Source organism: Narcine bancroftii, chromosome 2 (genome assembly GCF_036971445.1).
Source record: "Narcine bancroftii isolate sNarBan1 chromosome 2, sNarBan1.hap1, whole genome shotgun sequence".
In the NCBI taxonomy this organism is placed as follows: domain Eukaryota; kingdom Metazoa; phylum Chordata; class Chondrichthyes; order Torpediniformes; family Narcinidae; genus Narcine; species Narcine bancroftii.
The window spans coordinates 158,984,194-159,010,985 of NC_091470.1; the positions used below are offsets into that span (position 1 = coordinate 158,984,194).

Genomic DNA, 26,792 nt, shown 5'->3' on the forward strand with positions numbered 1-26,792 from the left:
GGGTGAACAGGGAGAGGGAGGGAGCTCCAGATTAAATGTCGCTGATGTCAGCGTACCAACAGGAACAATGAATCTGTGGAGGCCATCTTCTAAATTTTTTCTTTTAATGGGCATCGATATCATTGGCCCATTTAAGTTCCACATCTATTTTTTGACATTTAGCTAAATGTTTCCATTTTGCCATTTTTTTTCTCCACTACTTGTATACGGGCTGGGTGCGCAGGATACTTTTGCATTGGATTGTGGGCTGGATAAATTTGGATCGTAGGTTTCCCACCCCCATTTTAAATCTTGGTACTCTCCCCCCAATCCAAAACTAGTCCATAGAAATCAGAGTGAACCACAAAAAGTCTTCAGACGGTGTTTTTTATAGTCAAAATGCTGGAGGAACTCAGTGCCCTTAGGAGGTAAAGATAGATAACCGACGTTTCGGGGCCTGAGCCCTTAGTCAAGGTAAGTAAAAAGCAGATGGGCACCTGAATAAAAAGGTGGGGGAGGAGTACAGACCAACAGACAAAAGGTGTGGGTATGGAGAGAGGAAAGGTGAGAATCAATGGAAGGTGAGGGGTGGCTCTGAACAGGGTAAAGGAGACAGAGGGGAAAAGGAGCGTGAGACAGAACTAGAGAAAAGGAGATGGGGATAGATGGGGGGGGATGCTCAATCGATGTTAATGCCATCCGGTTGGAGGGTACCTAGATGCCACCAGACAGCCCTCTGATCTTGAGCTGGGGATGGAAGGGGTGACTGGCGGCCACTGTGCCAATGGGTGCTGAGAGGTAGTGCCCGTTGATGTGCGGTTGATGGCAGGTCCTTTCCTGTGCAGGAGTCGAGTCACGCCGGGCCACAGGCTGTCCCAGACAGCGCTCAATTTGAGTCGGCTAAGGCAGAGGTGGAATCACTGCATCAAACGTTGAGAGACATTGCGCAGGTGAGTGGATTGGGAGTTGACGGTGAGGAATACCCTGTTTGTTTGAGCCTCTCTGGTCCTTCTGAACATTGTGACTGCGCAGGATGGCCTGGCCACGCTCTTGGAGTCACCGACGTTACCGTCGACTACCAAGATGGGAAGTCAACGTCATTTGGCACGACGCTTCACCTATTGCTAATTGTGACTCTACTGCAATGAGAATTCACAAGGAAGTGTTCAGTCCATGGGTGAGGTGTCTATAATCTAGGGTATCTGTGCAGGTTACGGGTGAGGTGTCTAATCTATGGCACACATGTCAAACTCAAGCCAGCGGGCCAAATTTGGCCCGTGATATAATTATATTTGGCCCTCAAGATCATATCAAATATGTACTAGAGCTGGCCCGCTGGCCACTGCGCCCGTATAGCCCATGCACAGCTAATACTACAAATCCCAGAATGCTTTGCAAATGCATTGGCGCCGGCCCGACAGCCCGCTAATCGCCCCCACCTCCTCTCTTTACTTTCATTAGCATCTGTGACCTGTCGCCCAGCTCACGTGTAATAAACCCCTTACAAAAAATGGCCAAACGAAAGACAGAAAACAGGACCTTTCAAGACAGGTGGGAGGCAGACTCTGACCCCAGAGTTTGTTGAACTTGCATCTAAGAAGAGATGCCAAGTATCTGGTTTAGATCCAGGTGCATCAGAGTAAATCACAGTGTAGCAAGCTAAGCTTGGATTAATATTTTATTTGGTTCACTTTGGACTGTTCATAGTTGAAAGACTGGATTTTCATTGAAGCAAGTTGTTATTTTTTTGACTTGTTGGCTTGTGAAAAAAATACATTTAAAAGGAGCTTAAAGGCTATAGAGAAATATTATTCATTGAATATTTTATTTCTCATTTGTTAATGCTTCTTCTGGAGAGAGTTTAACCAAAATTATTATTAAACATTTATTTTAATAAGAAAAAGTTTAACATTACATATGTTGAAACAAGAGAAAACATGCAGATGTTGTTGAAAATTTTCAATAAATATTTAGTTTGGCCCACGACTTAGTCCAAGTTTTTAATTTGGCCCTCTGTGAATTTGAGTTTGACACCCCTGATCTAGGGTATCTGTGCAGGTTATGGGTGAGGTGTCTATAATCTAGGGCAGGGGTGTCAAACTCAAATGCACAGAGGGCCAAAATTAAAAACTTGGACTAAGTCGAGGGCCAAACTAAATATTTATTGAAAATTTTCAACAACATCTGCATGTTTTCTCTTCTTTCAACATATGTAATGTTAAACTTTTTCTTATTAAAAATAAATGTTTAATAATAGTTTTGGATAAACTCTTTCCAGAAGCATTAACAAATGAGAAATAAAATATTCAATAATATTTCTCTATAGAGGATTTGTCAAATGTTGCTAGTGTGCTGTCGAATAGTAAAATCTGAGGGCTATTGAGAATGTGGGAGAATAACATGATTCCTGAAACAATCAAATGGGTGACTGATTGTGGGCATGAACTCTAGCAGGGTTATTTGCCATGCCCTTTTTCCATTGGTACAGATATCCTTTGATTTACACACTTTTCAAGTTTTATGCCTAATGAGCTTATATCCAGGTGCAGGACCATTTTTAACCAGGAATATATTTATCACTGAGACATGAAACTATTGGAAGATCGTTTTAACCTGAGATTAAAGTTCATAATACTTACTCAGGCCTGTGTGCGGGAGGCCGGGGTTTGCGGGCGATCGGGTTGGACAACGACAGTGCGGGGGCATCGGCTCTCGCTGCAGGGCGGCATCTCGGCGGATCAGCGGCCCCGTCACCGTGAGTCGTGGATCGGCCTGCGGCAGGGAGGGGGAGTGGGCAACGGTCCTGGCGAGGTCAGGCCCGAGGCTTCCGGTTCCAGGCGCTGGGAAGCGGCCTTGACTTCCCCTGACACCGGCCAGGCCCAAAAACCAGAGTCCACGGTGAGACCCTGCAACGTAAACAGAGGAGGTGGGGGCGATTAGCAGGCTGACGCCAATGCATTCTGGGATTTGTTGTATTACTGTGCATGCGCTATACTGGCGCGGCGGCCAACGGGCCACCTCTAATAAATTTTGAAATGATCTTGCGGGCCAAATATAATTATATCGCGGGCCAGAGTTTGACATGTGTGATCCAGGGTATCTGTGCAGGTTTTCCCCCAAAAATAAACTTTATCCACATTACAGTAAAAGTCCTAAAATCCAGACTGCTCAGAGATTGGGTCAGTGCGGATTTTCTGGATTCTCGGGCGGGACTTTTAAAATTCAGATTTAAGGAGAATAAAAAAGGGATGAACAGGAACATTTTGATATTTTATTAATGAAACCTTTGCATATAAAATACGAAGTACATAAAAACAAATAAATATTTATTTGTTCGCTTCCGTGATTTCTGTACACGCACGTACACAAAAGCCCGCTAAATTTAAAAAGTTTGAGTGTTTTCGAGAAGTCCAGATTTTCAGGTGATCCAGATTTCTGGCATCTAGATTTTTGGACTTTTTACTGTATATTATTTACATAAGAAAACTGTTCAAAGTGTTTTTTCCACTTCCTTAGTGTCATACATATACATTTTTATCTCTGTTACATTATTTTTGTTCCCTGGTTTGTACTTAGCCCCGTTCCCAACACTGTCCCCCCTCCCCCATCGTTACTCCCCACTCCGTTATTTGAGGGACTTTTCCACAGAGCCACTTGATGCCCAGTCATGGAAGGATGAACCTGTGCTCCTTCCCCACAGTGCCCTCGTGTCGGCTGTGCCAAGTCCCACAAGTAATCCTGGAGCCTAGAACGTGCCAGGCAGCAGCACACTCTCACAGACATCTCGGTATGCCAGAAGCCCTCATTCATGCAGACGTTGCCAGTCACCTGATTGTCAGTGATAGCATTGTTATCCGCTGGGGTACCGATGGACAGGAACACAACGTAATACCATTTCTAACCCGGTTAACCCTCTTGCTTGTGGAACCCGTCTAGTGTGATCACACTGTACTTAATGTGGTTAGCAGGTGAGAGCGATTACTTCATGATGGGGGGAGGGCTCCTATGGTGTAACCTATCAGATATGTCAATTTGTGGGACCACTATAATACTGCAGAAGTTGGAATATTTGTTGTCGTAGTGAAGGCCCTGGTGTGGGTAACCATGGTAACTGGCTCTACTCTCCACCCTCCGTCTGCAGGTTGTCATCTCTGATGCTGACAGCGGGACTCAGACCATGTCTGGCGAAGTCGCGGAGATGGACTCCTCTCTGTTCAGCTCGCTGGGGCTCCCAACCAGTCGGCGCACGGCATCTCCACGGCGCCGGGCCTCACCTCGCTACAGCCTGTCGCCAGCCTTCACTGACTCCCTCTTCTCAGCCGTGCAGGGCGCAGTGAAGAAGCGGCAGCTCCAAATCCAGGTGAGGCAGCCATGCAACGTCAGGGGGGTTGGGGGGGGAGAGAGCTTGGACCGAGCTGTCCCACCAATGAGGAAACCTCCCTCCGATCCCTCGGCACCACCAGCAAAGCCCTATCCTCTGTGCCCGTGCTTGTGGGCAAGTGACTGTACCGCCTAAGGCCGGAAGGAATCACGGAGAGACGTGAATGCTGCTCAGACCATCACCCCCATCTCTCCCCAACTCCATCCACACCTCCACCTGCCTCGAGAAAGATTCTTTCTGGCCCGGCCACACTCTCCTCCCTCTCCCCGTCAGGTAAAAGATGCACGTGTGTGAAATCACACACCTCTGGATTCCCCCTGTGGGTAATCTCTCATGAGCAACGCTGGAGGAACTCAGCACGTCACACAGCACCCAAGGGAGGTAAAGATGTATCACCAACATTTCGGGCCTGAGTCCTTCTTCAAGGTATGAGCAAGAAAGCAGGCAGATGTCTTGAGTAAAAGACTGGGGGAGGAGAGAAGAAAAGTCAGGGGGAGATGCACAGGCCATAATTGGACATGATCGGAGGTCAGGAGATAAAAGTTGAGAAGGGGGTTGGCTCTGAATGAAGAGCTGGTGGAAAGGAGTCAGGGATAGGAGGAAGGGAGAGATGGGGGAGGGGGTGCGGCTAATGTAAACCAGAGGTCGACGTTAATGCCATCTGGTTGGAGGGTGCCCAGGCAGACCGATTTGTGGGTTGACTCAGTGCAAGAGTCCATGGCTTAGGGAATGGGGCGGGGATTTGAAATGGGGGTGTTCCTGGGAGGTCCCCGCTGTGCAGGAGACGGAGCGAAGGAGCTCAAAGAAGTGATCTCCCACTCTGCGTCCACCTCTCCGACAGAGAGTACCGGATGCAGTAGATGACCCCCTGCAGATTTGCAAGGGAAGGACTGGTTGGGGGTCCTGAACGGTGATGAGGGAGGGGATGTGGGCATCTTTTCTCTCCTGCCCTATCCATACCCAGTTATGGCCTTTTGCCTGTTGGCCCATGCTCCTCCCCCTTCCCTTCCCTTCCTTCCTCCCCCAGCCTGCATTTTTGGTCACTCCTTAAGATGGGCTCAGGCCCGAAACGTTGTTGATATAGTTTACTTCCTAGGGATGCTGAGGGATCTGCACAGTTCCTCCAGCATTTTTGTGTTTTTGATGCAATTGCAGATTCTGCAGACTCTCATGGATACATTATGGTTGCCTGTTCTCTGCTTGGGGTGATCTTGCTCTGAAACACTATGGTTCTATAGAGATGACAGAACCGAAACGGGCCCTTTGACCCTTCTAGACCGCTCTGAACTATTTTTCTGCCTAGTTCGACTGACTGGCACCCAGTCCATACCCCTCCTATCCATGCACCCATCCAAATTCTCGTTAAATGTTAAGACTGAGCCCTCATTCACCAATTAAGATGGCCACTCGTTTCACACTCCCACCACTCTCTATGTGAAGATGTTGCCCCTAAACATTTCCCACTTTCACCCATGTCCTCTGGTTTGTATCTCACCTACCCTCAGTGGAAAAAGACTATGTACATTTACTCTGTCTATCCCCCTCATAAGTTTAATTTTACCCTGTACTTGCTGAACTATGCAAATGTTGACTAACCAGACTGCTCGCAAAACAAACATTCTCACTGAACCTCAATACATGTGACAATAAACTTGAACCTTTATTTCTGCCCCTGGAGGAACTCCGTGCTAAGTACGAGGCCGCCCAGGACATGGTGGCCGGCCTGAAGAAGCATCTGGCGGACAGTGAGAGCGGATGCCGGGCACTGGAGCAGAAGACTATGAAGCTCAAGGAAGAGGCCGAGGAGTTGGCGAGAGCCAAGGACGACTCCAAGCGCGAGGCCAATCGTTTCCGCTCCTCCGCGGACCTCCTGGGCAGGTGAGGTGCTGCTGACTGAACTTGCCTCTGCTCCCCACCTCTACCCCGCAGAGAGTCTTTTGGAGGACATGGGTTTAAGTTGTTATCATTGCATGAGTACAACCCGACGAAACAGTGTCCAGTCCTCAATGCAAAACACGCAGACACACAACCAGATATAACACTCATGCAGACAAGCAATATATATGCAGAACAAGTGTTTTATCCATACAAATAAATAAACAAATATTGTTTCATGAATATGAGAGTCTCGGATGGTTGATGTGAGCAGTTCCATTGGGCGTTCAGTGTTCTCACTGCTTGGTGGTGCTGATTCTGATACTTTCCTGATGGGAGCAGCTGACGGACGCTGTGTGCGGGGTGGAAGGGGGTCCTCAATGATTTTGTGTGCCTTCTTCCACTGTGGATTGACCTCCGATCCATTTCTTTGCAACAACCGTAGAAACACTGGGATCTCCCTCCCCTCCCATCGGCGTGGTGCTCACGATAGAGTTCCTGTTGAAGGTTGGCATAATGATGTCCGGTAGCCTTGCACGCTGCAGTCTTCTCAGGGAGTGCAGTTGCTGTGAAGCCTTCCTGACAAGTGAGGAGGTGTTGGGAAGTCATGTGATGGAGTAGTGGCCGGTAGGGGAACTCCAGCCCTCTCCAGAAAAGTTAAAAAAAGATAGAGAAAAAGCAAAGGCACAAACTTAAAAACCAAAACAAAGTGAAAGTAAAAGTGTGGAGAAAATGGCAGCGAAGAAAGAAAAACCAAAAACAACGGGAAGAAAAGAAGAAGGAAAGACGTCGGAAGAAGAAGGTGAAGGCCTTACCTGTCCGAAGAGGCCCGCCGTGGAGAGATAAGCCCGCTCCCACAGGTCAGTTGAAGTCCCGGGCTCGGGACTACAAAAATGGCTCGCAGAGCCCAGTAAAAGTGCGCAACTGCGCATGCACATGAAAAAAAACACACTGACGGGAGGGGGGAACAGCTGCGGAGTCGATCTCCACAGCTGAGAGAGACACCTGCAGCACAGCAGCAGGTGCAGAACACAGACAATAACGACAACAAGAAAGAAGAGGGTAAAAAGAAAACAAGGAAACAACAGATGGTCAACCCAGAGGAAGAAGAAGAAGAAGAACAGAAAGAAATGGAAGAAGAAGAGAAAGGCAAGACAATGAATGTATCTTTTTTTAAAGAATATATGGAATCAGTGAAAGAATGGCAATTACAAGAATTTAATGAGATAAAAAGAAGAATTAAGAATGCAGAAGAAAAAATGAATAAAATGGAAATGGCCATATCAGAGTTAGGAAAAAGAGTGGAAAATATGGAAAAATGAGAAACAATTGTAGATATGGAAGTAGAGGACTTAAAAGAGAAATTAGAAGAATCTAATTAAAAAGTTAAAGAGACACAGGAGCTGTTAGCTCAGAAGATAGATATAATAGAAAACTATAATAGAAGAAATAATATAAAGATAGTGGGCCTTAAGGAAGATGAAGAAGGCAAGAATATGAGAGAATTTATAAAAGATTGGATCCCCAGGGTCCTGGGAAGACCAGAATTACAGGAAGAAATGGAAATAGAGAGGGCACATAGAACTTTAGCCCCGAAACCACAACCGCAGCAAAAACCAAGATCCATTTTAGTAAAATACTTAAGATATACAACAAGAGAAAATATATTGGAGAAAGCAATGAAGAAAGTAAGAGAGGACAAAAAGCCACTGGAATATAAAGGTCAAAAAAAATTTTTCTATCCAGACATAAGTTTTGAACTCCTGAAGAAGAGGAAGGAGTTCAATGCAGCGAAAACGATCTTATGGAAAAAAGGATATAAGTTTATGTTAAGGTACCCAGCGGTACTTAAAATAGTTATTCCAGGGCAACAAAACAGACTATTCTCGGATCCAGAGGAAGCACGAAAATTTGCAGAACAACTACAAAACAAGCAGAGAGATGAAGAGATGTAATAAGAGTAAAAATGACCACGATCTATGTATGTGTGTAAAGGGGTATATGTGTGTGTGTGTATATTTATAGTGTGCATACATGAATGTATCCGTATTTAGAGGAAAATATATATAGACTAGAATTAATAAGGGAGGGAAATGGAATAGAGGGAATAAGGAGGGAATTAAAAAAGTGACCTTTGTTACATATGAAAATTGAAATCTTTTCTGGGGGGGGCTGGGTGGGGAGGAGTTACGGTCACTGCAAAATCAGTTGACATTTGCGAGTGAATTCGCAAATCCAAATGGAGAGGGGAGATGTGGTTGTCCGACAAGGGATAAAGGGCAACTCAGGAGGGGGAGGGGAGAATGGGGTTAAAGAAGTTTTAAATAGGAGAATAAGGAAAATGTTTGATGTTTTAGAAATGTTGTCTTATAAAGTGTTCAAAACAAGAAAGCAGAAATGGATAAGAAGGAAAAGTGATGATGGAGAAACGGAAAGGGAAGATAAACAAAGTATGAAATGGCTATGCTGAACTATATGATTTTAAATATTAACGGAATACATAACCAAATTAAAAGGAAGAAACTGCTAAATTTACTGAAAAAAGAAAAAATTGATATAGCATTTGTGCAAGAAACACATTTAACTGAATTGGAGCACAAGAAATTAAAGAGAGATTGGGTAGGACACATAACAGCAGCGTCGTATAATTCAAAAGCAAGAAGAGTAGCTATATTAATTATTAAAAATGTGCCAATTAAAATAGAAGAGGAAATAATAGATCCAGCAGGGAGATATGTAATGATAAAATGTCAGATATATTCGGAGTTTTGGAATCTACTCAATGTATATTCACCCAACGAAGAAGATCAAAAGTTTATGCAAGATATTTTTTTGAAGATAGCAGATACGCAAGGGAACATATTAATAGGAGGGGATTTCAACCTGAATTTGGATTCAAATATGGACAAAACTGGGGAAAAAATTAACAGAAAGAACAAAGTAACCAAATTTATAATTAAATCGATGGAAGAAATACAACTTTTGGATATATGGAGGAAACAACACCCAAATGAAAAGGAATATTCATATTATTCGGCTAGACATAAAACATACTCAAGAATAGACCTATTTTTGTTATCAGCTCATATGCAAGATAGAGTAAGAAAAACAGAATATAGAGCTAGAATATTATCGGACCATTCACCCTTAATATTGACAATAAAGTTAGAGGACATCCCTCCAAGAATGTATAGATGGAGATTAAACTCCATGCTACTCAAAAGGCAGGATTTTAGAGAATTCATTGAAAGACAAATTAAAATGTATTTTGAAATAAATACGGAATCAGTGAAAGATAAGTTTATACTATGGGATGCAATGAAAGCGTTCATTAGAGGGCAAATAATAAGTTATGTAACCAAGATGAAGAAGGACTATAATCAGGAAACAGAGCAGTTGGAAAGGGAAATAGTAAATATAGAAAAAGAATTAGCAATGAAGGAAGATACAACTAAAAGAAGAGAATTGGCAGATAAAAAAAATAAAATATGAAACACTACAAACATATAAGGTGGAGAAGAATATAATGAAGACAAAACAGAAATATTATTAACTAGGGGAAAAAACGCACAAAATTCTAGCATGGCAGCTTAAGACAGAACAAGCTAAGAAAATGGTATTGGCATCAAGGAAAAAAGACAAACAAATCACATATAATCTAAAGGAGATCAAGGAAAACTTTAGAGAATTCTATGAACAATTATACCAAACTGAAAACGAAGGGAAAGAAGGGAAAATAGATGAATTTCTAACTAAAATTGAACTACCAAAATTACAAATAGAGGAACAAAATAAATTAACATAACCATTTGAAATAGTAGAAATACAAGAGATAATAAAAAAACTACCAAATAATAAAACACCAGGAGAGGATGGATTCCCAATAGAATTCTAAAAAACATTTAAAGATTTATTAATTCCTCCCCTCCTGGAAGTAATCAACCAGATTGATAAAACACAAAGCTTACCAGATTCATGTAAAACAGCAATAATTACAGTAATACTAAAGCAAGGGAAAGATCCACTCGCACCAGCGTCATGTAGACCAATATCATTAGTTAACACAGATTATAAGATAATAGCTAAACTATTAGCAAACAGATTAGCAGAGTATGTACCGAAAATGGTAAATCTAGACCAAACTGGATTTATTAAAAAAAGACGCACATCAGACAATATTTGTAAATTTATTAACTTAATTCATGCAGTAGAAGGGAGTAAAGCGCCAACAGTAGCAGTTGCTTTAGACGCAGAGAAGGCCTTTGACAGAGTGGAATGGAATTATTTATTCAAAGTATTGCAAAAATTCAGTTTACCAGAGAAGTATATTAATTGGATTAAAGCATTATATAAGGGGCCATTGGCAAAAGTGACAGTAAATGGATATATATCAAAGCAATTTAACTTAAGCAGGTCAACACGGCAGGGATGCCCACTATCACCCTTATTGTTCGCGTTAGCTATAGAACCACTAGCAGAATTGATAAGAACAGAAAATAATATAAAAGGGATAAAAATAAAAGACAAGGAATATAAAATCAGTTTATTTGCGGATGATGTTATAGTATACTTAACAGAACCAGAACTATCAATAAAAGAATTATATAAGAAATTGAAGGAATATGGAGAAGTGTCGGGTTACAAGATTAACGTAAATAAAAGTGAAGCAATGCCAATGAATAATGCGGATTTCTCAAAATTTAAGAAGGAATCACCATTCAGATGGCAAATGCAAGCAATAAGATACCTAGGTATACAAATAAATAAAAATCTCGGCCAACTATATAAACTCAATTATTATCCACTAATGAAAAAATTACAGGACAATTTAGAGCATTGGAAAGATTTACCACTAACACTAATAGGAAGGATAAACTGTATTAAAATGAACATTTTCCCAAGGATATTATACCTATTTCAGGCATTGCCAATACACTTGACAGAGAAATTCTTCAAGGAGTTAAAGAAAATAATAAGAAAATTTTTATGGAAAGGGGGGAAACCGAGGATAGCACTAGATAAATTAACAGAATGGTATAAACAAGGAGGTTTACAACTGCCAAACTTTAAAAATTATTATAGAGCCGCACAATTAAGATACCTATCAGATTTTTATCAAACAAGGGAAAAGCCAGATTGGACTAGATTAGAATTAGATAAAATAGGGGAAAAGATACCTGAACACATATTATATAAATGGGATAAAAAATTGGTACAACATAGAAGTTCTCCAGTATTACATCATCTACTCAATATTTGGAAAAAGATTCATGTAGAAAGGAATAAAACAAATTATCAATTACTAAAACTAATATTGACACAAAATAAGTTACTCCCTTTTACAGTAGATAACCTTTCCTTTAGAGAATGGGAGAAAAAAGGGATCAAAAGAATAGAAAATTGTTTTTCAGGAAATAGATTATTATCCTTTGAACAAATGAAAGATAAATACAATATAACTCAAGATACAGTGCTGGCATATTACCAATTAAGATCCTACTTGAAGGACAAATTAGGAAGCAGTCTGAGTTTACCAGAGGGAAGTAACTTTGAATATGTGATTACAGATACAATGATAATCAAAAGATTTATAACAAATATGTATATTAAACTGCAAGAAACGGAGAATGAGGAAACAAATGGTAAAACTAAACAAAAATGGGAACAAGATTTAAATATAAAGATAAAAAAGGAAACATGGGAGAAGTTATGTTCTGGAACAATGAGAAATACAATAAATACGAGGTTACGTATGATACAATATAACTGGATACACAGGCTATACATTACACCTCAAAAGTTAAATAAATGGGACCCAACAGTATCTGATAGATGTTTTCGATGTAAAAAAGAAATGGGAACAACAATTCATGCAATCTGGACATGTGAGAAAGTAGAAAAATTTTGGGAAGATCTAAACCAAATATTAAATAAAATTACAGAAAACAATATACCAAAGAATCCAGAGATCTTCCTCCTAAGTAACATAAAAAAACAAAGAATTTGGAATTGATTTGGATGGTGCACAAAAAAGATTTGTTAAGATAGCTCTAGCCGTAGCAAAAAAATGTATTATGTCAACCTGGAAATTGGAAGATAATTTGAAAATACAACAATGGTATATAGAAATGAATAAATGTATTCCATGAGAAAAAATAACATATAGTTTAAGAAATAATATTGAAATATTTGAACAAATATGGGAGCCTTACATGAAACACAATAGAGAAAACCTACCGGGGACATTCACTACCTAAATTAACGAAAGGAGAAGGAAATGAAAAGAATTGACTCAGTGGAATTTCTTGTTTATTTTTATTGAATGACAACATTGTTTGACTGGTTTAATGCATCCTAGATTTTGTACTTTAAATGGGTAGGTAGGGAGGGTGGGATGGGAGGAGGGAGGGGGGGGAGAAAATGGCACTGTATATATTTGAAAAGGAAAAAGTATGTATCATGGTTAATGTGGTTTATGGTGTGAAAAATAAAAAATTTAAAAAAAAAGAGAGGAGGTGTTGAGTGTCCACAATAGGTCACTAGTTAAGTGAGCTCCAAGGAACTTGGTGCTCTCCACTCTCTACTACAGAGTAGGGGAGAGATTTAACAGGAGCCTGAAGGGTAACCTTTTTTTACACAGAGAGTGGTAGGAGTATGGAATGAGGGGTTGAGGCAGGTACTATTGCAATGTTGAAGAAAATAAATTGGCCGGATACAAGGATATGATCTGTTTGGAGGGATATTGTCCAAACACAAGCAGGTGGGGCATGTGTGTGGGTGGTCAGTGTGGGCAAGTTGAGCCTGTTGTATGACTCCATGACTGAATCTTAAATGACCTGCCTGGAAAACCACAAGATAATTTAACGATCCCCAACTCACCCTGCACACCGCCCAGGCTACTTTAAGATTTGGAAATAAAAGACGAAAGTCTGCAGATACTGTGATTGAAGTAAAATCCCAATGCTGGAGAAACTTAACAGGTCAAACAGTGTCCTTTATGTAGCAAAGGTAAAGATACATTACTGACGTTTCGGGCATTGTGTTTTTACAGAGAGACTTAAAAAGGTTAAGTGAGTGGTTGGATTAAAATGTTGGTAAATGTGAGGTAATCCACCTTGGAAGGCAAAATGGAAGATCAGAATATTATTTAAATGGCAAGCGATTGCAGCATGCTGCCGTGCAGAAGGACTTGGGAGTGCTTGTGCATGAATCACAAAAGGTTGGTTTGCAGGTGATCAAGAAGGCAAATGGAATGTTGGCCTTCATTGCTGGAGCGATAGAGGAGGTTATGCTGCAACTGTACAGCTGTGAGGCCTCATCTGGAGGACTGCATGCAGTTCTGGTTACGAGGAAGGATATGCTGGCTTTTGGAGGCAGTGCAGAGGAGGTTCACCAGGTTGATTCCAGGGATGAAGGATTAGCTTATGCGGAGAGATTGAGTCGTCTGGAATTTAGAACAATAAGAGGTGATCTTATAGAAATGTATAAAATTGTGAAAGGCATAGATAAGATTGAGTGAAGTAGTTTGCTTCAGTAAGTGGGGGAGACCAGAACTAGGGGGCATGGCCTCAAGATCCAGGGGAGTAGATTTAGGGCGGAGATGAGGAGGAACTGCTTTTCCCAGAGGGTGGTGAATGTGTGGAATTCGCTGCCCATTGAGACAGTGGAGGCAACTTCAGTAAATATATTTAAGGCAAGTTTGGATAGATTTTTACATAGTAAGGGACATGGGGAAAAGGCTGGTAGGTTGAGATGAGTCTATCATCAGATCAGCCATGATCACATTGAATGGTGGAAGAGGCTGGATGGGCCGGATGGCCGACTCCTGCTCCTAATTTCTATGTTAAGTTCTTGTGTTCTTTTGTTTATGATATGGTTAGCCCTTGTGCCTTTTCTTTTGAACAGTGAGAAATCAAACTTGGAGAAGTCTCTTCAATCCCTTCAACAGCAGTTGGAGATGGTGCAACAAGACAATGAGAAGCTGCAGATGGCCAACAGTGAACTGCAGAGGCAGCGAGACAACCTGGAGGATGAGAAGGAGGACCTCCTGAAGGACAAGGAGAGGGCGCTGAAGGAAATCGAGCGGGGGTGAGCCACACTCTGGGTTCCAGAGATCGTCCTTAGCACGGGGGAGTAGAAGAAGGTCATCCAGGCCTGACTGACTGTTCTATCATTCTATAGGTTCCCTGAAATATCCCCAAATCTGACTTGAATCAACTCGGACACCAAGTCTCCAACTCTGTTTTGGGCAGAGAAATCCAAAGTCCTGTAGATGAAGAAATCAGTTTTCACCTCAGTCCTAAATGCCCGTTTATTTTGAGACTGTGACCCTGACTCTTGAAACCCCAGCCAAGGGGAATTGCTGTGTGCTTCTGTATGGATTTGAAATCTTTCAATGGGTTTTTGTTCTCCAAAGTTTGAAGAATATAGACCCAATGTGTTTAATGGATATCTCCATAGCCACCTCTTAGCAAATATTGGGGTGTACTCATTACATAATTTCCGGGCGCCACAGTTAGCACAGTAGTTAGTGCAATGCTATTGCAGTGCTAGTGACCTGGGTTCAAATCCGATGCTCCTCTGAAAGGCGTTTTTACGATCTCCCTATGTGTTCGTGGGTTTCCTCTGGATGCTCAGGTTTCCTCCCACTCCGTATAGGGGTTGTAGGTTAATTGGGCGTATTTGGGCAGCCATGGCTTGCGAGCCAGAAGGGCCTGTTACCATGCTGCATGTCTTTTTTTTTTAAATCTTGGGCATTTTACTGCTTTTATTCTGATCAATTCTATTTCTTCATTAATGCTAATTTCTTTTGGCTCTACATTTAACCTTGACTGGGTGCTCTCTGGTATTGTGAAGACGGACAAAAGATTTATTTTTCTTTGTTCATTGACTTTGTAATAGGGTCTGTAGATTGCTGTGTTTGTCCTGTCCTGTGATGGGAATGAGGGGTTATCGGGATGGCTAGTGCAGTTTGGAGGAGGGGTGCATTGGTGGCGGGGAGGGAGAGAAATTAATGTTTTGGGCGGATGACGGAGCAGCAGCTTTCCCTCGATTGATGCTGACCTCGCGAGTCATTGGCACCTCCGACTTGGGCCTTCCAGATGGTGGAAATCCTTGGAGATGCCAGGAGATGGAGTCATTCACAGCAGGATAGATTCAGAAAGTTGTGCCGCATAGAAGCTGTGTCTATGCTGCCCATCGTGCCTGTCTATGCTAATCCCAGTTGTTTGCATTAGTTCCATATCCCTCTAGGACTTGCTTATTCATATACCCCTATTAGTATTCTGCCTCCCACACCACTTCTGGCAGCTCATTCCAGATGCAGTAAAATCCCCGTAATCACGAATTCAGCATTCAGCATCCGGCAGCCTCAAGCAACCGGCAAAACAATCACGGAAAATAAATGGGTTTGAAAAAAAAAACACAAAAGTTTAAAATTGGCCCCCCTTAATGATCAGTTCACCAGTCACGCAACATGCAACCTCAAGCAACCGGCAAATTCACTTATCCACCAATCTTCATCGGTGCCAGATACCGGGAGTTTTCCTGCACCAACTTGTGAAAAGATGTACCTCTCATCCTTTTCACCTTAAACCTGTGTCTTCTAGTCCACCACAGGAAACAAATGCTGACATCCTACCCTAACTATGCCTCTCACAATTTTCTATTATATTTTCACCTCCTTTGCCCCACCATGACCAATCCCAGCCTAACCACTCTCTCTTAATAACTGAAGCCGTCCAATCCAGGCAACCTCCTCGTGAATCTTTTCTGCACCCCCTCTTATAACTTCCTCCTTCCCGTATTCAGCTATGGACTGTTCTAGTATCCATAGTGATTATGTGACTCGTCCAGTTGAGTTCCTGGATGTATTTGGTTGTTGCAATTTTATTCCCTCGATAATTCCACCTGTCACTGTCAATAAGGGACCCACATTGATGATTTTTTATCTCTTTTTACATATCTGTAGTAGATTTTCTATTTCTGTTGATATGTTTCTTGTTTGATTATTCACACATTCAACTCTCCCTTTCCTGATCAATATCTAGATCCATCTTGGCTGGATTCTGAAACTGCTAGTTTTGGCAAGATTATCGCCCTCGTCTTTGAGCTCAATTTCTCTAGTTGGACACAGACGGGGTCCTTTTGCTTTGGGGTCTTTTTGCTGTAAACGTCGAATGAACTATCAGCATTTCTGGGGTCTGATGTTCCTGAATGTTCGTGTAACTTTTTCCTTCAGCAACAAGGTGAGTGGGCAGCTGGAGGATAAAAACTCAAACATGAAAACGGAGCTGGTGCAGGTTAAGGAGGCTCTGATGCAAGCTTCATTGGACAAGGAGGTTCAGGAGAACGAGAAGGCAGAACTTAAAGGGGCTCTTTCTAAGGTAAGGTGAGAGCGATGCATGAGACTCAATTTTATTTTCCCATCCCATTTCCCTGTTTGGTTCAGGGGCTTAAGAGTATTTGGTTACTGCCCAAGGAGCCACTGATTTTGTGTAACAGTGAATGTTGGGGTGGGAAAGGGGGAAGAGGTTTTTGGGGGATGGGAAGTGGAGTTTGAGATGGCAATTGAGATCCCACCTGTTCTAAACACCCACATGTGGCCTTCTGGTAAGGCTGACAGGATAATGAATCCAGAGAAAGGAACCTTGCCCCTTTGCCTTTTCTTTTCGCAATCCTGAATGACCGATCCCAGACCAGTACAGAAACCAGTAGAACTGTACTGACGGGAAACCTTCAACAAATGAGCCATTTTAATTTTTTTTAGTAATTGAATAATTTTTCAGTCACTGGGGCATTGGATTGAAGAAATAGAGCAAGGGTCTTAATTATCTGACAAGGTCAAGTTCATACTGAAGAACACAGAAGTTGTATCTAGACTAGTGGTTTCCAACCTTCCCGTCCCTTAAGTAATCCCTATGCCATTGCTGTTCTGTGATCAGTAAGGGATTGCTTAAGGTGGTATGTGAGTGAGAAGGGAAGGTTGAGAACCACTGCTCTAGACCCAATTGTTACTGAAATATTTTGCTTGAGAAAAATTGTCATTGCCCCATTTCCTTTGGAAGTATGAAACCGTGCACATAACGAGTCAATGAGGTACGATTACAACAGTGGTTTTCAAACTTTTTTTCTTTCCACCCACATACTGCCTTAAGCAATCCCTGACTAATCACGGAGCACTGATGGCATAGGGAATACTTAAAGTGGGATGTGAGTGGAAAGAGAAGGTTGAGAATCACTGATCTAGATGGACACCAATATTTTTTGTGGGCCACACGGGAACATTCAGAGAATCCTCCGCTGATCTCTGCTTTCGCGCAGGTTGGTAGGTCTGCTTGCTCCCGGCACAGCTACAAATCTGGACAACACTGCTAACAGGGATAAGAATAAGGAAGTCCGGTGATAGAACTCTTTCTGACGCCATCTACATCAGATGGAATACTCTCCTGCTTGCAGAGATGGGCCAAGTGCAGAGGCGGGGAAACATTTCGCCTAAGGACCGGGTCAGTTTTCTTTTTTGACGTGACGTGAATGGAATTGTTTGCTCCTCCTAAGGTGCAGAGTGCGAACGCGGAGAAGGAGCTCATCCTGAGCAAGCTGAGGACGGAGCAAGCTTCTCTGCGGGATTCTCTGTCCAAGTTGAGTGCCTTCAATGAAGTTTTGGCTCAGGACAAAGTGCAGCTGAACAAAATCATCCTGGAGGTAAAGCGGTTCATCTCCCAGGCTCCCCTCTGTGCCGCCCCCCCCCCCCTTGCCCGCACGCCCCCGTGCCCCTCGCCCATCGGTGCTGGGAGAAACTTCCACTTGGGCTGGCCAGTTCCTCAAGAGGGACACTCCTTGTGCAACAGCCCTGGGGAGAAAGCAAGCTGTTCACCTGTGGGTAGAATCACTATCCACGCTCAATGCTGGTTGTCCAAGTGTGTAGAAGCCCGAGTCTACCCCGTGACCTGCAATGGGTTCCCCTGGGTGGACTAATTTCCTCCCACCCTCCAAAAAGGGAGTCAGAAGGTTAATTGGCTGTAATTGGGCAGCATGGGTTTCAATGGCCGGAATCGGCTTCTATCTTGTTGTAAACAAATAAAAATAAAATATCCTTCCCTTCCTGATGTACCCAACAAGGCAGCACAGTTAGCGCAATGCCATTACAACATCAGCAAGCCAGATTCGAATCAGCCGTTGTCTGTAAGGAGTCTGTACATTCTCCCCATGACCTGCATGGGTTTCCTCCGGGTGCTCCGGTTTTATCTTGCGCTCCAAAGACTACAGGTTAGTTGGTATATGGGCTTGTGGGCTGGTACAACTACTCTCCATTCAGCTTGTGGTGGGACCTTGGAACCTCGCTGAGCTGCAGAGTTCCCAGGTTTCACACAGGGCATAACATACAGCCAACATATCATCCAGGTAACTGTTGGGTCACTTTTATACGAGTGCACACGAGCTACAGATTCACCTGGAATATTGTGGGCAGAGCTGGCTTCTTCATCTGAAGAAGGATGTTAATGCATCGGATGTAGTTCAGAGCCTGATGTGTCATAAATACAGATGGAAGAGAAGCGAGTGTTCCAAAGCTTTTGGATTTATTAAAGTCAAGCTCTCTCCAAGTAATGTGAAGCACAGTACCTGACCTGTTTTTAACAAAATACTAAACTGCCAGCTTGATTATAGATGACCAATTCTACACTGCTAGGTGCAGACGAGGGCACGCAACCCAATTTGTAGTGTCATCTTCCAAGACAGATGTGTACAACAATTCATTCTTCCCCCGCACAATTAAAGCATGGAACAATCTTCCCCTGACCACACTCACACAACCAGACCCAATTACACTTAAGACAGATTTTTTCAAAAATCTCCTCCTGAAGCACACCTTCCCCCACCTCCAGTTTAAATTCTACACGGAATATTTTAGAGGACACATGTCAAACTCTGGCCCGTGGGGCAAATTTGGCCCGCGATATAATTATATTTGGCCCGCAAGATCATTTCAAAAATGTATTAGAGGTGGCCCGCTGGCCGCCGCGCCAGTATAGCGCATGCACAGTAATACAACAAATCCCAGAATGCATTGGCATCAGCCCGCTAATCGCCCCCATCTCCTCTGTTTACGTTGAAGGGTCTCACCGTGGACTCTGGTTTTGGGGCCTGGCCGGTGTCAGGGGAAACCAAGGCCGCTTCCCAGTGCCCGGAACCGGAGGCCTCGGGCCTGACCTCGCCAGGACCGTTGCCAACTCCCCCTCCCTCCCTGCCGCAGGCCGACCCGCGACTCACGGTGACGGGGCCGCTGATTCGCCGAGATGCCGCCCTGCAGCGAGAGCCAATGCCCCCGCACTGTCATGTCTCCCCGCCCGCCCCTCCCCCCCCCACCGCAGTGCGGCCTGGCCGGTGTCAGGGGAAGCCAAGGCCGCTTCCCAGCGCCTGGAACCGGAGGCCTCGGGCCTGACCTCGCCAGGACCGTTGCCCATTCCCCCTCCCTGCCGCAGGCCGACCTGCGACTCACGGTGACGGGGCCGCTGATCTGCCGAGATGCCGCCCTGCAGCGAGAGCCGATGCCCCCGCACTGTCGTTGTCCAACCCGATCGCCTGCAAACCCCGCCCTCCCGCACACAGGCCTGAGTAAGTATTATGAACTTTAATCTCAGGATAAAACGATCTTCCAATAGTTTCATGTCACAGTGATAAATATATTCCTGGTTAAAAATGGTCCTGCACCTGGATACAAGCTCATTAGGCATAAAACTTGAAAAGTGTGTAAATCAAAGGATATCTGTACCAATGGAAAAAGGGCATGGCAAATAACCCTGCTAGAGTTCATGCCCACAATCAGTCACCCATTTGATTGTTTCAGGAATCATGTTATTCTCCCACATTCTCAATAGCCCTCAGATTTTACTATTTGACAGCACACTAGCAACATTTGACAAATCCTCTATAGAGAAATATTATTTATTGAATATTTTATTTCTCATTTGTTAATGCTTCTGGAAAGAGTTTATCCAAAACTATTATTAAACATTTATTTTAATAAGAAAAAGTTTAACATTACATATGTTGAAAGAAGAGAAAACATGCAGATGTTGTTGAAAATTTTCAATAAATATTTAGTTCGGCCCTTGACTTAGTCCAAGTTTTTAATTTTGGCCCTCCGTGAATTTGAATTTGACACCCCTGTTTTAGAGGATCAAGAGAGGTTTTATTAAAGAGCAGAAATAGGCTGTTCAGCCCATCAAGTCTGCCCTGCCATTTAATCATGAGATGATCTATTCCCTACTCAGCCCCACTGTCCGGCCGTCTCCCCAAAACCTTTGATGCCCTGGCTAATCATGAACCTATCAATCTCTACCTTAATAATACCCGATGACCTGGCCTCCACAATAGCCTGTGGCAATAAATTCCACAGATTTACCACCTCTGGCTAAAGAAATTCCTCTGCATCTCTGTTCTCAGCCCATACCCTTCAATCCTGAAGTTGTGTCTTCTTTTCCTGGACTCTCCCAACATCTACTCTGTCCATTGTCTTAAATTCCAATGGGTGCAGCCAAGAGCTCTCAAATGTTTCACTTACGATATCCCTTTCATTCCTGGAATCGTTCTCGTGAACCTCCTCTGGGCCCTCTCAAACCTCAGTACATCATTTCTTAAATGAGGAACTCAAAACTGCTCACAATCCTTGGAATCGGTACCTTCTAAGGAAAGATTTGATCATCCAAATTCTCAGCGTAGAACAGTGAGAGGGAACTTGAAACGTTTAAGATTCTAAGGGTCCCTACAGATGGGAGTGGAGAAGAAGTTTCCTCTACTGTGAGCATCAGGACCCAGGAGCCACGATTGAAGGAGTCACCCATTAAAGGCAGTGTTGTTCTCCAAAGGGTTGTAAGCATTTGAAAAAAGGTGGGTGGACTATTTTTAAGGCAGAGATAGAAAGATTTTTTGAGTTGTAGAGAGATACCTAATGGAGACTGGTGTTTCGGCCCATGGAATCCTTGCTGACTGTCAACTGCCCATTTTTCACTTAACTGACAGTAATCCCATTTTTTTAATTCTTCAGCATTCTTGTTAACACCCACAGATTCTACCACTCACTTATACATCAGGGGCAAATTACAGCAGTCACTTAACTTACCAACCCGTACATCTTTGGGAGGAAATTGGAGCACCTGGAGGAAACACACGCAGTTGCAGGGCAAACACCACACGGACAATGGCCGAGGTCAGGATTGAACCTGAGTCTCAAGCTCTGGTCAGGCAATGGCTTTCCTGTGTCACCTTGGCAACCAAAGGGATGAAAGGTTATTGGGAGGGGGAAAATGTGGATGCGAGGTTACAACCAGATCCACTCTGATTTAAGTCAAAGGTGGAAAAGCTGGTTGGCCCATTTCCGTTGCTGTGCCTCCTGCCAGTTACTCCCATGCCTCCCGTCGGTCACTCCCATGCCTCCTACGGGTCACTCCTGTCCCTTTGCAGCTGGAGGATGAGAAGACGATGGTGCTGGGTCAGAAGAAAGAAATTGAACAGGAGAAGATGTCGATCCGTGATGAGTTAGTCCGGCTGGAGCAGGAGAAGCTGGACCTCCACAATGAGTACCACAGCCTGGAATACAGGCTGCAAATTCTGGAGCAGACCCGTGGGAAACTGGAGCAGGATCTCCTGGGCTTTCAGCAGGAAAAGGGGGAACTGCAAGAACAACTGGGACAGGTAGAGAAACTGCTGAAGTGCATTCTATGATTGCTGAACAAGCAAACATCACACAGCAAGTGACTCCAACCTGCTGAGTAATGGTTCTCAGGTTTCTTTAATACAAAAAACATAATACAGGTACTCCCCGACATATATCTGTGTTCCGTTTTGCATGACCATTTGTATCTTGGAAAGGGCATATGTCGGAATTGCCTTGTTGGGACTACTACAAATGCTGCTTGAAGGCTGAGTAGGGTTCTTTATTTGTGAGTCTTGGGGCCAGTATTATAAGAGCCAAAATGCATGTACGTATGTTGTTAGTCGGCGTCCCAGGATCCATAGGCTGGGCTTAGCCATCTTGATTCTTGTATGCTTGTGTGAGTCTTCGGTTGGTGGGTTCGTGTATTGGAGTCCAGTTGGAGCATGCGTGAGAGTGAAGCACCCTAATGATATTGAATTTGTGCCCTTAACTCTCACGCATGCACCAACCGAACTCCAATTTGTGAACCTATTGTGCAAGCGCCAACCGAAGATTTACTCATGCACACAAGAATCAAGATGGCCGAGCCCAGCCTGTCGACCCTGGGAGACTTACTGACAAGTTAAGTACGCACATTTTGGCTCTTACATGCTTTGTATCCCTGTTATAGTTTGTCAAATACCACATAAACTACGTAAATTTTATATTCTTTATTTTTTTTTAAAATTGGATGTATCTTAGCACCCAAGGCCCTTTTGGAGCCCTTCTTGCCCTCAGCCCCTTCTCAAATCCTGGTTCAGATACCTGGTTCCCACGAGCCAGTCTCCTGCAACCTGGTGTGAGTCCTCCAGCCCCTCGCTCGTCTGCTGTCATAGTCGCCCTCTTAGGGTCGTCTCTCAGGCATCTCCTCAGCGGGGAGATATTCTCCCTGTCTCTGAACCAATTCTCTGCTCCCCCAGAGTCTGCAACCGCTTGTGGTATGCTGTGTTTGCAGGAGAGCAGGGAGTGGGGAAAATGAGCATATGCCTAGGGCACCAAAGGAATGGGACGCTACAGAGTGTTTTTTTCCCAGTGCTGGGTGTACCCTGGTGCAGCTGAATTAGGGTCCCACAATAAATGGAAAAAAAATATATAGTATATACTGGTTTTATTTAATATAGTTGTGGGGTCTGGCCAGTAGAAAACTGAATTTTTAATCTATTATTTCACATTCAGCACTTATTTGAGTCTTAATGTCTCGTCAGTTAGGCGATGGAAAGGTCGGGGGGGGGGGTGGGAATCATTGTTGGGCTGATCTTAGGGCATCAGTTGGCCTTAATCCGGCCCTGAGTGGATTCTTGGAGTTTCACTGTGACCCTTATTCCACTGACTAATCAGCCGATTACTGAGCAATAACCCTTACCCCCGCTGAATAATCAGTATTACACCCCATTCACTGCTAAATAATGAGCAAGCATGACAAAGTGTGGCTCTCTGACCCTGCATGGTTAGAATAGCAGTTACCACAGCGCCGGTGACCCAGGTTGGAATCAAGCGCTGTCTGTAAGGAGTTTGTATGTCCTCCCCGTGGGTTTTCCCCAGGGGCTCCGTTTCCTCCCACCATTCAAAACGTACCAGGGGTTGTAGGTCATTTGGGTGCAATTGGGCTACATGGGCTGAAAGGGCCTGTTACCAAGCTATAGTCTTCTATGGTTCTACTGCACTGTATCAAGAAATTTAAAATAAAATTTAAACAGAACCAGTCCTGTAATTAAGACACAATTTTTAAAAAAATATTTTATTTATTCAACATGTATAATGCCAAAAATTAAGAATATTATAACATAAGTACATAATAAAATAATAACAAATATATGCTGAAACTATTTATATAAACTAAAATCTAAAAACTACAATAAACACCTATAACCTACTGCCCCATCAAACTGACATCATCTTGCCTTGTCTCTATTTTGTCCCTCATTTAAGAGAAAGTTGGATGTGTACGTGGAGGAGAGGGGGTTGGAGGGTTATTGGCGGAGAGCGGGTGGTTTGAGCTAGTGGAGTTGTTCTAGTGAACTGGTGCGGACTCGAAAGGCCAACATGGCCTGTTTCCGCTCCGTAAATGGTTATATGGTTAAGCCACCCTCCCCCAAACAAAACTAATGCCAAAACTAAAATATAAGATATTTAATTCTAAAACAATGACAAGTAATTAATTCTGATTGCATCAGTTGACATTCAAAGACCTCAAAAACATCATAAAGTTGTTATTTTTAGGGAAATATCACTGATCAAGAAATAGATTAACAAAATCATAATTTTAATTTCATTATTTTAGCATGCAGACCCCAAATTTCCAAAAATAAAGAATATTTATCCCTTAAATTATAACGTGATTTTTTTTCTAATGGAATACAGTTTTGAATCTCAGCATGTCATCTATCCAATGTTAACGAAACATCAGATTTCCATGTTACAGTGCCACATTTCCTTGCTATTACTAAAACCAACACAACAAACTTTAATTGGGAATCTGACAACCTTAATTTAGGAGTAACACTTTCAAAATTTCCTAACAAAAATAATACAGGATTTAAAGGAAAATTCACTCCCATTCTCTGTTGTAAAAAAAAAATTACTGATAGAAACCCAAAAAGGGTTAACCTTTGAACAGGACCACGTAGAGTGAAGATAAGTCCCAGTTTCTGTTCGACATCTAAAACAATAATCTATTCAATTTATGAGGAGTTGTGTACAATTGATGTAAAAAAATTATAACAAAGTAATCCATATCATACATTAATGGCATTTGTCATAACCTCTTTACACAAATTTTGCCAGACTTGTTGATCTATAATCGTGTCCAAATCCCGTTCCCATCTTTCTTTTGAATTAAATAAACCTACTTAACGTGTCTGTTCTTGTAATAATATATATGCATTTGAAATAACTTTTTAATCATTCTATCAACCATAATTTGTTCCAAATTTGAAAGATCTTTTAAAATGATTTCCGGTCCTAATTCCCCTCTCAGTTGAGACAAAATTGAATGCCTCTCTTCTGTGCTAGGCCACTCGACAGAAGAACAGTGTGAACCAGGAGTTGGTTCAGGCTCAGCATGAGATTGAGCGGCAAAATGAGGCACTGCTCCGCGTGGCCAAGGAGAAGGAAGAGCTGACCAGGTTGAAGGCCAGTCTCGAAGTCCAGCTCACGTCATCAGAACGAGAGAACCGGGTGCTGGTGGATGAAGGAGCCAGCCTCAGGTGTGTGTTAATGGCCTGGCCAGGGATGGCAACATTAGAGGCTTATGTCCTCTGACTGGTCAGTATAAGAGAGTGACATGATGGCTACATGTTGCTCCCACTGACCCTATAAGGCCGTCAAACATTCCCCACGTCTCTCGGTGCATCACCTCTGGGACATTCCACCAACATTCCGGAGCAGTCCTTGCTACAAAGCTTCCCAGCACCCTCACTTACTGCATCACACTTGCAGCTCATTCCCTGACACAACACACACCTGGCCACAGAGGCAGTTTCAATGACAGTGGTGGCACAGGTTAGTTAGGGCATTGGACAGGCATGGCTTCATGAGTCAGTGGACAATACTGGAGCAGGGAGTTCAGTTTGCAACAGTTGGGGAGACTGCATTTGGAACACTGCGCAGTTCCGGTCACTCAGCAATGGGTTCGATAGCATGAGGCTGGAAAGAGGGCAGAAAAGATACGCGAGCACTTTGCCAGGACTGAGGAGGGCTTGAGTTCTAGGGAGAGGCTGAGAATTTTTTCCCTGGAGTGTAGGAGGCACAGGGGGAACTTAATATATAATAATCGTGATACAGTACAACTCTGATTATCCAAAATGGTCGGGACTGGGCCTGTTCCAGATAAACGATATTCTCAGTTAACTGGTCAGTTTTTAAAAGCTGCCCAGTAGCAACAGCAAATCACTTGTAACAGTGTTTAAACAATAGCAAACAACAAGGGAAGGCTTTTAAAGCATGAAATAATGTTTAATTCTTACCAAAAAACAACCTGAACAAAATATCCTCATTTATCTGAAATTTTTTGGAGGCAAAATTACGTCATTTCGGCTTCTAAATGTTTTGGATAAATGAGGATTTCTGATTTTTCTGAAATCCTCGATTATCTGAAAAAATTTTCAGGGTCAAACAAACATCACCTCCGGGTCCCCAAAAAATTTGGATAATTGAGGATTTCGGATAATTACAAAATCATCCTCTGATCACACTAGTGATCACACTCATTCCCTCTGATCACACTCATTCCCTCTGATCACACTCATTCCCTCTGATCACACTCACCGCTGATCGCACTCACTTTCCCTGGTTGCACTTGCTTCCTCTGCTCACGTCTTCCTTTGGCCTCGTGTCTTTGTGTGACCAGGTCAGAGAAGGAAGCTCTGGAGACGGCCCTGTTTGACACCCGGCAATGGCTGACTGTGCTGGAGACACAGAAGGAGCAGGCTGAAGGTGAGAATCAGACCCTGCTCCTGGCCAAAGAAACTCTGCAAGGTAAGGTATGCAGGACAGCTCCCTTCCTATCCCAAATGTTCTCATTTCTGCAGTGGCGCTCTTAACACTGCACTACAGAGGCGTGTAAAGTTCATCAGCTGACCTTGACTGGCCACAGCTTCACCCTTTCCAGTTCAACCTCAGTCCTGCTCTAAGTTCAAAAACACCTTTTACCCTATATCGACCCCTGGGGGTCAATCCAAGGGGTCATTAAATGCCAGGGGATTGAAAGGGGTCGATGTACACAGGAGAGGGTCAATTGAACTTTTGTGGTTGAAAGCCGAGGGCTGGCTATGAAAAATAATGCCTATGGCAGGGGTGGCCAACCTCTCCCAAGATCGGGCCTCGGTGGCCACCATGTTGTATTTGCTTCTGTCTCTTAATAAG

The 26,792-nt window shown here is 43.3% G+C and overlaps 1 protein-coding gene across 7 annotated transcripts in view; it reads left to right on the plus strand.

Moving 5' to 3' along the window:
• LOC138754527 (rootletin-like) overlaps positions 1–26,792 on the plus strand; it is a 128,449-nt gene that overhangs the window by 44,450 nt on the left and 57,207 nt on the right. For all 7 annotated transcript variants that reach the window (XM_069918907.1, XM_069918905.1, XM_069918910.1 and 4 more), the window contains 9 exons: positions 825–929; positions 4,121–4,339; positions 6,039–6,238; positions 14,141–14,323; positions 16,476–16,620; positions 17,792–17,938; positions 21,698–21,928; positions 24,942–25,135; positions 26,278–26,405. In XM_069918907.1, coding sequence (XP_069775008.1) covers positions 825–929; positions 4,121–4,339; positions 6,039–6,238; positions 14,141–14,323; positions 16,476–16,620; positions 17,792–17,938; positions 21,698–21,928; positions 24,942–25,135; positions 26,278–26,405 — 1,552 coding nt within the window. The remainder of the gene's footprint in view (positions 1–824; positions 930–4,120; positions 4,340–6,038; positions 6,239–14,140; positions 14,324–16,475; positions 16,621–17,791; positions 17,939–21,697; positions 21,929–24,941; positions 25,136–26,277; positions 26,406–26,792) is intronic.